Genomic DNA, 12,523 nt, shown 5'->3' with positions numbered 1-12,523 from the left:
TGGCTACACTAGCTACAACCTTTCTAACTCAATTTTCCTACATAAATCCTCTATGCCAACTAGATTGCAGAACTCGTCGTCTATAAATGTCTGGCTTTTCCATTGAAGGGTGTTGTTTGTTTGCTTATTTGAAAATACAATGATGCTTTTGTCAGTCAGATCCATACTTGAAACTTACATTACATTCATCTCCCAAAAATTTTCCAGGCCAGCCAGAAGAGAAAGGCTCTGCAGTAGTACAGTTCACTCAAACTCATTATATATTTTCTAATGATATTCTACAATGCTGTCTTGACTTAGACTGTCACTTAATTTTTCACAAATTTGACTTACTTTTCTATTAAACTCACTGAGAGCAGGGACTAGTAGTTCTCTATCATCTGCAGATTTCTGCAGGACTTTATACATAATTGATACCACATTGTATTTGTTTATTTGACTTCATTGATAATATTGAGTATTCATATCTAAAAATTTATCATTATTTCTCTCTGAAAGCCTTTTCCCTAAAACTTTGCTACACACACCCTAATGTTGCCTGAGTTTGGTCATCACATATTATCTACATCGATTTGGAGCCTGCTGTGCACAGTATATTTTCATAAGTATTCATGTTTTCATTCCTTTATACTGTAAATACATTGAGGCCATGTTTATGTCTTCTACTTTGCAACTCCCACAATACTCTATGAGAGCATGACATGCAATAGGTATTTTGTAAACTTGACAGGAGGATAAATTGAAGTTTCAATTAAGAAGTCAAGATGCATTTGCTGTCAGGTACCAAAGTGAATTATGAGAGAAATCAAAATGCAGAATGAGAGAAAGGCTTATACTAATTTCATGGGCATGCAAAAACTCTTGAGAGGGAATTTGAAGCTGTGGTCTATGAAGAGATCTTTTGAAGAGGCTGTGGTGCTATGAGTTGTATGATATCTTCATATTTAAGGAATGTGAGCAGAAATGTAATAATGAAAATGAAGGTTTGGCGGAGAGCATACTGCTCTCCACACATCGTTTTGATTTCTCTCTTTGTTCATTTGCATTTACCTTCACTGTTTTTCTCATTAATGTGATTAAATAAATTCTAATAATTCTTTTATTAGATATCTTTCTTTGTATTGGAATTTGGAAAAGGACTTTAAATATGAAGTTGTAATTATAAGCAGAAGCTTATCGTGGAATAGAGTCTTGGTTTCTTTTAGAATTGTAGGGTGAGAGGAAATGGGCCTTGTGTTCACCTTAGAAGCCTCTGTGGTAAGAGATGGCTAGGTTACCTCTAGCTGGAAAACCTTGGTTTTAGGAGTTATGGGGATGGACACACAAGAGAGAAGAAAAAAATTGCCATTGCCATTAGAATACAGTGAAATAACAGGATAAACAATAGGGGAGAAGGTGGTCCCCAAATTAATCATTTGTGTCTAGGATCACTGCTAAAAGCAGTGTTTCCTTCATCTTCTTATTTTTGTCTTTAGTATCACATGTATGTCTGGCGATGGTGAAACTAATCACTGACAGATTATCTATTTCTAGAAGAATAATTCAAAGCCATGACAGTCATCTCTTGACAACACATGTGGAGTGATATAAATAATTTTAACTTCTTCATGAATTACATTTTATCCATTTCGGATATACAGTGGTAGTACTGTAATCATGGAAGATTATATGTGAAAATAATGTAAAATTTCCATATCTGCTTTGAATTTATGTAATTTTAACCTATTGCTTATTATATAACAGGAATCCACTGTGAAGAAGACATTAATGAATGTTCATCAAATCCTTGCCAAAATGGTGGGACTTGTGAGAACTTGCCTGGAAATTATACTTGCCATTGCCCATTTGATGAGGCTTCTACAACATTTTATGGAGGGGAAGACTGTTCAGAGATTCTCCTGGGCTGCACTCATCACCAATGTCTAAATAATGGAAAATGCATCCCTCACTTCCAAAATGGCCAGCATGGGTTCACCTGCCTATGTCCACCTGGCTTTACTGGGACACTGTGTGAAATTGTCACCACACTTTCATTTGAGGGCAATGGTTTCTTATGGGTCACAAGTGGCTCACATACAACCAAGAGCTCAGACTGTAGCATCTCCTTTAGGTTTCTGACTGTTCAATCAAACACACTTCTGTTCCAAGGCCACAGGGACATGTCTGTGAAACTGGAGTTACTAGGTGGCTATGTTCACTTATCAATTCAAGTCCAGAATCAGTCAAAGGTGCTTCTGCACGTTCCCCACAACACCAGTGATGGAGAGTGGCATTCAGTGGAGGTGACATTTGCAGAGGCTGTGACCCTTTCCTTAATTGATGATTCTTGTAAGGAGAAATGCATCACTAAGGCTTCTCCATTTAAAAGTCATCAATCAACATGTGCTTTTCCGAACTCTTTTTTGGGCGGTTTACCAGTGAGAACGGCCAGCAATGGTGTTGTTCTGTTTAACATCTATAATATACCATCCACACCTTCATTTGTAGGCTGTCTCCAAGACATTGCATTTGATTTGAATCACATTACCCTGGAGAACATTTCATCGGATTTGTCATTAAATGTCAAGACAGGCTGCACGAGAAAGGATTGGTGTGACAGTCAACCCTGTCAAAATAGAGGACACTGTGTCAACTTGTGGTTTAGTTACCAGTGTGACTGCTACAGGCCCTATAAAGGCCCCAACTGTCTGAGAGGTGAGAGGAGGCTAGGCAACCAGGAGTGCTCTGTCTCAGAACAGAGCAACAGCAAAGAGCCAGCCTGCTACTTCCTATTATAAAACATAATGACCCCTCAGGATTCTCACTGCTGTTTTCCTTTCTAATGAGAAAAAACAAAAACAAAAACAAAACACAAGAGGGCAGTGATGTGTGTTAAATTTCAATGGGTTCCTAGGGCATTTAACTTTCCCCCAGGATAAAAAGATAGGCAGATAGCTCCTGTCCAAATGGGTTTTCAATGTGGTGTTGATAAAATGCTCTTAGAATTTTACCATTTGTGGCATATCAGAAATTTATTATAAATCTTATCTGAAAGAAAAAAAATCTTTTGGAACAAAGAAAATTTGTACACAAAACTAGACAATACCACATGTTAGCACAATATCTTGTGCTTAGTGTAGATTATCAGTAATGGCCACTTCTTTGCTCTCCTTTCTATGTAATTCATACTTGCTCAGAAATCATGGTTGCCCTTAGCATGTTGACAATCCCCAATTTTATTCAAAGATGTGCTTTTAAAGACTGCATTGGTGAAAGCAGAGAGTTGTGTTAAGAAGGAAGAAGAAGGCAAACAAAAAGTAACAACAGTACAACTTGGTGGATGCCATAAACAAATTGATCTGATTTCTCTGGCAAATCATTGTTTGAAATGTATTTCAAAATCCTTTACTTCTAACATCATTTCAAACATTGCTGTTGATGGTGATCAATACATATCTGTTTCTTTTCATTATTACTATCACGCATTGGAAAAGTCTGAGAGGTAATTGTAACAGACTGCTTTGAAGTTCAGCTGTAATTTACTCCTACATTTTCGGGTAACTTAAAGTAGGACAACATCTGGTAAATTGTCTTCTCTGCTTTATATGAAGTAAAATTAAAACCAGTCTTTGCCCATACCCTACCCCATGTTCAAATAGTTAAGAATTATTAGAAACTATTCACAGGTTTCCCCTGACCACAATATTCATTACAAATCATGGGCCTGTTTGACAATGAGGAATGGCGTCCACTGCTCTATGTAATATTTTAAATGGAATGGCAAGTTGTTGTGTGGTTATTTTTAAGGGAGAAAAGGGGAAATTATGCTGAGGCAACAGTTCACTTTTGAAGAAAAATTTAATTGACCTGAGGCAATATTTTTACTACATATACAAAATAACAAACAGATGCTGGCTCATTTTGACTGGCTTCCAGATGCAGTGACCCACAAGGCTAATACTGACCATGGGGAAGCTTACTGTCCTAGTAAATAGATTCAAGAGATGCCAGTACAGTGGGCTCTGGCTTTCTTTAGTCTATTTTTCCCAACTTGGAAAATCGTGAATGTTTTTAACCAAGATCCTGAACTGGTCACACATCCTTTACCTCCCTCTCCAGTTTCCCTACACCTCACTCTTTTTGAAGTCATTTAACTCATGTGAAAATGTCTGACATTAGGAGATTATAGAGAGGGAGTTCTGTAAAGTTTTTTCTTTCTAAAAATTATTGGACTAGGTTTAAGGAAAATTTTATTTTTCATATCTCCTCTTAGTCATAAAATTAAAATATTCTGCATTGGTGTTATCTATGAGGAATGTTTTCTGGACAGTTTATTCCCTTTACAAAAGATACTAAAGTACAGTAATGAGAACTTGGAGTCTTTCTGACATTGTACATATATATTCCAGAGAGAGGAGAGAGAACTAACTAGCACAAAGGCAAACCCCACCCAAATCATGATTTTGGCACAGTGTTTCCCAAACATGGTACACACTGAAAGAACAAGCATAATGATAAAGGATTTAGTGGGCCAACTAAACACAAAAGATATAAGGACTGCCAATACTTCAAAGATGATCTTTTAAAAAAATCATCTAAAGCTCTCGAGGAGTGTTCTGAGAAGGATTTCCCTAAAGTTAACCCCACAGAATTGTCTGTAAGGTTATCTCAGTATGTCTTGTGTTGTGTGTAAGAACATGGAGCTTCCAAGGTGTTGTTTAGAATGAATACTGCACCTATCCTAGAGAACATTTGATTTATAAAAGCAGTTTGCATGTTTTGTCTTCATTTGTACACCTAAACTTTGAGAATTTTATCCTCTTAGAATTCAAATTTCTTGGGTATAGAAGAGACTTTATTCTGTGACATCATACCTGGCAAATACAATGACCCAAACCTCTGCTTAAACACCCTGAAGAATGGAGTGAAAGCTAACACATTCCATCTTGCCCAAAATTCCACAGAAGTGCTATTCTTACACAATATAGGATTTGTCCAAATCTTTCATTCTTGAAGGTATGCTTCAGGTAAATATTAACATTATGTCTTCCTGAGAACTCTTAAATATTTGAAGTAAATTATCTTGAACTATCCAACCTTCTATCACCCTACATATTCTGTTTCTTCTAATGTTTCCATATAACAAAGTCTTCAGATATTTCATCAACTGCTTGCTTGCTTTGTAATAAATTGCTTCTGTCTTCCTCCTAAAATGTACTTAACGGTGCCAAGTGACATAGGACCAACACGTCCCTTTTTCTAGATAATGTGCTTCTGTTTCACAGCCTACCACTACATTAACATTCTGGCAGTCCTATTACAGAGTTGTGTCTCTTTGAGTCATTGTCACTCAGTGCCACAGAGTTCTGTTTGTCTTACCCTAAATATATGAAGCACATTTAGATTGAAGTGCCTTTTATTTATTCTCATGAAATTTCATCTTGTAGTCTATCAGTCATTAAAGCTTTTCAAATTGCTTTTCTTCTGTACAGGTCATCCATCTTTAGGACATATGAACTACATACGTGAGAATCAAACTTTCCATGTCCACAGCCAAGGCATACATGGCTTCGGGTGTTTCTAAAATTGTGTAGCACAACACACATTCAGACCACCTGCCTGTGATTTTTAAAGAATAGGATCCCAGCGGAGTCAAACTTGTAAGAAAGAAACCCAACTCTGCAGTCCAGCTTTTAATCTAGATCTATAAAGTGATGCTGTGGTCATCCTAGAATGACCAGAAAGGAGCCCGCCCCCTGAGGCTGAGTGATTTGTGTGTATCTCCTCAAACCTCAAGGACTTCAAGACCTTTATTAAGCATTTTATCCCATATAAAAGTACCACAGTGTCTTCGGAGATGTTAACCTCTTCAAAGAAGTTATTTTATCTAATAGTAGACTTTGAAAGCTACCTGTAGTTGCCTGGAGCTGGTGTTCTCCAAATGCAGATTTAAAATGCAGTGTTCCTATATGAAATCAAGCCAGAGTTCTGAAAATACAGCCTTTCATGCAAGAGGTTTTCACACACAGATGGCTACCACACCAAGTTTCTGCTAAAGTAAGATATGCCTTACCTTCACCCAAATTTCAACTGGACCATTTGATGACATCTAAACCTGCTCTTTTTTTTATGGTTAGCGCTGGGGTGTCAAAACCTAAAGGCAGCAATGTCTTTGTGATGGTGCTCTTGACAAGTTCAGTAATGATTTCTAACAGAAGTCTTTTTTTTTTTTGGTAGTTCTGTGGTTTGAACTCAGAACCTTATATTTGCTAAGCAAGTGCTCTACCGTGTGAGCCATTCTGCTGGCCCAGTGATGATTTCTAGATTGCAAAATTCAGTGGGCAGTTATCATAAGTCCTCTTATTGACCTCTCAGTGACCGTGCTGTGAACACTTCCTCCTCTTGTAAACTCTTTCCTAATGAGGCTATGAGATGCTACACCCCCTGGGTGCTCCTCTTATCTCACTCACTTCCATGATCCCCTTTGCCTCTAACTGTCCGGCACTTAAGGATTCAACTCTTGTACCTCTCATTTTCTCTCTCTGTATATCCACTCTTATGGTGATCTCCATTCAGTCTTATGGCTCAGTATTGTAGTTATCTCAGAGCATCTCCCTTGAACTTTGAAAGTGAATACCCACTACTCATTTCCACCTGGATATCTCAAAAGCTATCTCAAATGTAGTAGAGACTCCTATTTCCTTACACAGTCTCTTCCTTCATTATTTTTCCTCATCTCTACATATGGAAACTACAAGCTTCGCCTTGTGTGGTCCAAAAATCTTGGATCTGAACTTTCTCTAGACAATTCTACTTGTTTTACCAGTAGAATTTCAAATATTTTGAAATTATTTCAAGAATTTCAAATATTTTGGAAAGCTTACCACTTCTTACCATCCCACATTATCACTGATCCAAGTCATCCTCATTTGTGCCTTTTTTTTTTTTTTGGGAGATAAAATTTTATTTTTTTTTCCTTTTTTTTATTATTCATATGTGCATACAAGGCTTGGTTCATTTCTCCCCCCCTACCCCACCCCCTCCCTTACCACACAGTCCGCCCCCTCCCTCTCCCCCCCCAAACCCAGCAGAAACTTTTTTGCCCTTATTTCTAATTTTGTGGTAGAGAGAGTATAAGCAATAATAGGAAGGAACAAGGGTTTTTGCTGGTTGAGATAAGGATAGCTATACAGGGCATTGACTCACATTGATTTCCTGTGCGTGTGTGTTACCTTCTAGGTTAATTCTTCTTGAACTAACCTTTTCTCTAGTTCCTGGTCCCCTTCTCCTATTGGCCTCAGTTGCTTTTAAGGTATCTGCTTTAGTTTCTCTGCATTGAGGGCAAAAAATGATAGCTAATTTTTTAGGTGTCTTATCTATCCTCACCCCTCCCTTGTGTGCTCTTGCTTTTATCATGTGCTGAAAGTCCAATCCCATTGTTGTGTTTGCCCTTGATCTAATGTCCACATATGAGGGAGAACATACGATTTTTGGTCTTTTGGGCCAGGCTAACCTCACTCAGAATGATGTTCTCCAATTCCATCCATTTACCAGCAAATGATAACATTTCGTTCTTCTTCATGGCTGCATAAAATTCCATTGTGTATAGATACCACATTTTCTTAATCCATTCGTCAGTGCTGGGGCATCTTGGCTGTTTCCATAACTTGGCTATTGTGAATAGTGCCGCAATAAACATGGGTGTGCAGGTGCCTCTGGAGTAACAGTCTTTTGGGTATATCCCCAAGAGTGGTATTGCTGGATCAAATGGTAGATCGATGTCTAACTTTTTAAGTAGCCTCCACATTTTTTTCCAGAGTGGTTGTACTAGTTTACATTCCCACCAACAATGTAAGAGGGTTCCTTTTCCCGCATCCTCGCCAACACCTGTTGGTGGTGGTGTTGCTGATGATGGCTATTCTAACAGGGGTGAGGTGGAATCTTAGTGTGGTTTTAATTTGCATTTCCTTTATTGCTAGAGATGGTGAGCATTTTTTCATGTGTTTTTTTGGCCATTTGAATTTCTTCTTTTGAGAAAGTTCTGTTTAGTTCACTTGCCCATTTCTTTATTGGTTCATTAGTTTTGGGAGAATTTAGTTTTTTAAGTTCCCTGTATATTCTGGTTATCAGTCCTTTGTCTGATGTATAGTTGGCAAATATTTTCTCCCACTCTGTGGGTGTTCTCTTCAGTTTAGAGACCATTTCTTTTGATGAACAGAAGCTTTTTAGCTTTATGAGGTCCCATTTATCTATGCTATTGCTTAGTTGCTGTGCTGCTGGGGTTTCATTGAGAAAGTTCTTACCTATACCTACTAACTCCAGAGTATTTCCTACTCTTTCCTGTATCAACTTAAGAGTTTGGGGTCTGATATTAAGATCCTTGATCCATTTTGAGTTAATATTGGTATAAGGTGATATACATGGATCTAGTTTCAGTTTTTTCCAGACTGCTAACCAGTTTTCCCAGCAGTTTTTGTTGAAGAGGCTGCTATTTCTCCATTGTATATTTTTAGCTCCTTTGTCAAAGATAAGTTGGTTATAGTTGTGTGGCTTCATATCTGGGTCCTCTATTCTGTTCCACTGGTCTTCATGTCTGTTTTTGTGCCAGTACCATGCTGTTTTCATTGTTATTGCTTTGTAATATAGTTTGAAGTCAGGTATTGTGATACCTCCTGCATTGTTCTTTTGACTGAGTATTGCCTTGGCTATTCATGGCTTCCTGTGTTTCCATATAAATTTAACAGTAGATTTTTCAATCTCTTTAATGAATGTCATTGAAATTTTGATGGGAATTGCATTAAACATGTAGATTACTTTTGGGAGTATCGACATTTTTACTATGTTGATTCTACCAATCCATGAGCATGGGAGATCTCTCCACTTTCTATAGTCTTCCTCAATCTCTTTCTTCAGAGTTGTATAGTTTTCCTTGTAGAGGTCTTTCACATCTTTTGTTAGGTTTACACCTAGGTATTTGATTTTTTTTGAGGCTATTGTAATGGAATTGTTTTCATACATTCTTTTTCCGTTAGCTCATTGTTAGTGTATAGAAATGCTAATGATTTTTCTATGTTGATTTTCTATCCTACTACCTTGCTATAGCTATTGATGATGTCTAGAAGCTTCTGAGTAGAGTTTTTTGGGTCTTTAAGGTATAGGATCATGTCATCTGCAAATAGGGATATTTTGACAGTTTCTTTACCTATTTGTATTCCTTTTATTCCTTCTTCTTGCCTAATTGCTCTGGCTAGGAATTCCAGTACTGTGTTGAATAGGAGTGGAGATAGTGGGCATCCTTGTCTGGCTCCTGATTTTAGAGGGAATGGTTTCAGTTTTTCTCTGTTAAGTATAATGCTGGCTGTAGGTTTGTCATATATAGCTTTTATAATGTTGAGGAACTTTCCTTCTATTCCTAGTTTTCTTAGAGCTTTTATCATGAAATGGTGTTGGATCTTATCAAAGGCTTTTTCTGCATCTATTGAGATGATCAAGTGGTTTTTGTCTTTGCTTCTGTTAATATGGCTTATTACATTTATTGATTTTCGTATGTTTAACCACCCTTGCATCCCTGGGATGAAGCCTACTTGGTCGTGGCGAATAATCTTTTTGATGTGTTGCTGAATTCTATTTGCCATTATTTTGTTGAGGATTTTTGCGTCAATGTTCATTAAGGAGATTGGCCTATAGTTCTCCTTTTTGGAGGTGTCTTTGCCTGGTTTTAGGATAAGTGTAATACTGGCTTCATAAAATGTGTTTGGCAGTTTTCCTTCCCTTTCTATTTCATGGAACAGTTTAAGTGGGTTGGTATCAGTTCTTCTTTAAAGGTTTGATAGAATTCAGCAGAGAATCCATCAGGTCCTGGACTTTTCTTTTTGGGGAGACTCTTGATTGCTGCTTCAATTTCATTTTGTGTTATAGGTCTATTCAGGTGATTAATTTCCTCTTGGTTCAGTTTTGGATGATCATATGTATCTAGAAATCTGTCCAGTTCTTTTAGATTTTCAAATTTATTTGAATATAGGTTCTCAAAGTAGTCTCTGATGATTTCCTGGACTTCCATGGTGTTTGTTGTTATCTCGCCTTTTGCATTCCTGATTCTGCTAATTTGGGTTTTTTCACTTCTCATTTTAGTCAGGTTTGCCAGGGGTCTATCGATCTTGTTTATTTTTTCAAAGAACCAACTTTTTGTTTCATTAATTCTTTGTATGGTTTTTTTTGGTTTCCATTTCGTTGATTTCAGCTCTTATTTTTATTATTTCTCTCCTTCTATTTGTTTTGGGATTTTTCTTGTTCTTGTTTTTCTAGAAGTTTGAGATGTATCATTAGGTCATTGATTTGGGATCTTTCAATCTTTTTAATATATGCACTCATGTCTATAAACTTTCCTCTCAAGACTGCCTTAGCTGTGTCCCATAGGTTCCGGTAGGTTATGTTTTCATTTTCATTGACTTCCAGGAACTTTTTAATTTCCTCTTTTACTTCATCGATGATCCATTCTTCATTAAGTAATGAGTTATTTAGTTTCCAGCTGTTTGCATGTTTTTTGTCTTTACTTTTGTTGTTGAGTTCTACTTTTACTGCATTGTGGTCAGATAGTATGCACGGTATTATTTCTATTTTCTTATATTTGCTGAGGCTTGCTTTGTGCCCTAGGATATGATCTATTTTGGAGAAGGTTCCATGGGCTGCTGAGAAGAATGTATATTGTGTAGAGGTTGGATGAAATGTTCTGTAGACATCTACTAGGTCCATTTGATCTATTGCATACTTTAGATCTTGGATTTCTTTATTGATTTTTTGTTTGGATGACCTATCTATTGATGATAACGCCACAACCACTGTGTTGGCGTTTATGTATGCTTTTAGGTCTTTCATGGTTTGTTTGATGAAATTGGGTGTGTTGACATTGCGTGCATACAGATTGATGATTATTATTTCCTTTTGGTCTATTTCCCCTTTTGTTAGTATGCAATGTCCTTCTTTATCTCGTTTGATCAATGTAGGTTTGAAGTCTACTTTGTCAGAGATAAGTATTGCTACTCCTGCCTGTTTTCGGGGGCCATTGGCTTGGTAAATCTTCTTCCAGCCTTTCATCCTAAGCATATGCTTATTTCTGTCAGTGAGATGAGTCTCCTGTAAGCAACAAATTGTTGGATCTTCTTTTTAATCTATTTTGTCAAACGGTGTCTTTTGATGGGTGAATTAAGTCCATTAACATTAAGTGTTAGTACTGATAGGTATGTGGTGATTCCTGTCATTTAGTTGTCTTAGTTGTTTGAAGGTTTGATTGTGTGTACCTAGGTTGAGGTTACTCTCTACTATCTTGCATTTGCTTTTCCTGTGGTTTGGTGCTGCCTGCCTTTTCATGGTTAAGTTGGGTTTCACTTTCTGTGTGCAGAATCCCTTGCAGAATCTTTTGTAATGGTGGCTTTGTGGTCACATATTGTTTTAGTTTCTGCTTATCATGGAAGACTTTTATTGCTCCATCTATTTTGAATGATAGCTTTGCTGGGTAGAGTATCCTGGGGTTGAAGTGATTTTCATTCAGTGACTGGAAGATCTCACCCCATGTTCTTCTTGCTTTTAATGTTTCTGTTGAGAAGTCTGCTGTGATTTTGATGGGTTTACCTTTGTATGGTACTTGTTTTTTCTCTCTTACAGCCTTCAATATTCTTTCCTTAGTTTCTGAACTTGTTTTAATGATGATATGTCATGGGGTAGTTCTATTTTGATCTGTCTGTTTGGTGTCCTGGAGGCCTCTTTCATCTGTATGGGAATATCTTTCTCTAGATTTGGGAAATTTTCCATTATTATTTTGTTGAATATATTACACATTCCCTTCGCTTGCACCTCTTCTCCTTCTTCGATGCCCATGATTCTCAAGTTTGGTCTTTTGATGGAGTCAGTGAGTTCTTGCATTTTCTTTTCACAGGTCTTGAATTGTTTAATTAATAGTTCTTCAGTTTTTCCTTTAATTACCATTTCTTCTTCAAGTTCTGAGATTCTGTCTTCTGTTTGTTCTATTCTGCTGGATTGGCCTTCCGTTTTGTTTTGCAGTTCTGTTTCATTCTTTTTTCTGAGGTTTTCCATGTCCTGGCTGGTTTCCTCTTTAATGTTGTCTGTTTTTGTCCTGAGTTCATTTATCTGTTTATTCATTGTGTTCTCTCTTTCACTTTGGTGTTTATACAGTGCTTCTATGGTTTCCTTTATTTCTTCTTTTGCTTTTTCAAATTCTCTATTTTTGTTGTCTTGGAATTTCTTGAGTGTCTCCTGTACATTTTGGTTGACCCTATCCAGTATCATCTCTATAAACTTCTCATTGAGTACTTGTAGTATGTCTTCTTTTAAATTATTCTTGTGGGCTTCATTGGGTCCTTTGGCATAGTTTATCTTCATTTTGTTGGAGTCTGGATCTGAGTTTCTGTTCTCTTCATTCCCCTCTGGTTCCTGTACTAATTTTTTGCTGTGGGGAAACTGGTTTCCCTGTTTTTTCTGTCTTCCCGTCATTGTTGTTGGTGTTGTTACTGTCCCTGTACTGTGTGCA

At 37.2% G+C, this 12,523-nt stretch overlaps 1 protein-coding gene across 1 annotated transcript in view; it reads left to right on the top strand.

The window, feature by feature from the left end:
- The window catches only part of Crb1 (crumbs cell polarity complex component 1), a 200,850-nt gene that overhangs the window by 137,166 nt on the left and 51,161 nt on the right, over positions 1–12,523 (top strand). The window contains exon 6 of the mRNA XM_074048720.1: positions 1,744–2,694. Within this exon, the coding sequence (XP_073904821.1) occupies positions 1,744–2,694 (951 nt within the window). The remainder of the gene's footprint in view (positions 1–1,743; positions 2,695–12,523) is intronic.

This window comes from Castor canadensis, chromosome 11 (genome assembly GCF_047511655.1).
Source record: "Castor canadensis chromosome 11, mCasCan1.hap1v2, whole genome shotgun sequence".
Lineage (NCBI taxonomy): Eukaryota > Metazoa > Chordata > Mammalia > Rodentia > Castoridae > Castor > Castor canadensis.
The sequence above is the reverse complement of the archived record's forward strand: the minus strand, read 5'-3'. Positions and strand labels throughout refer to the sequence as shown.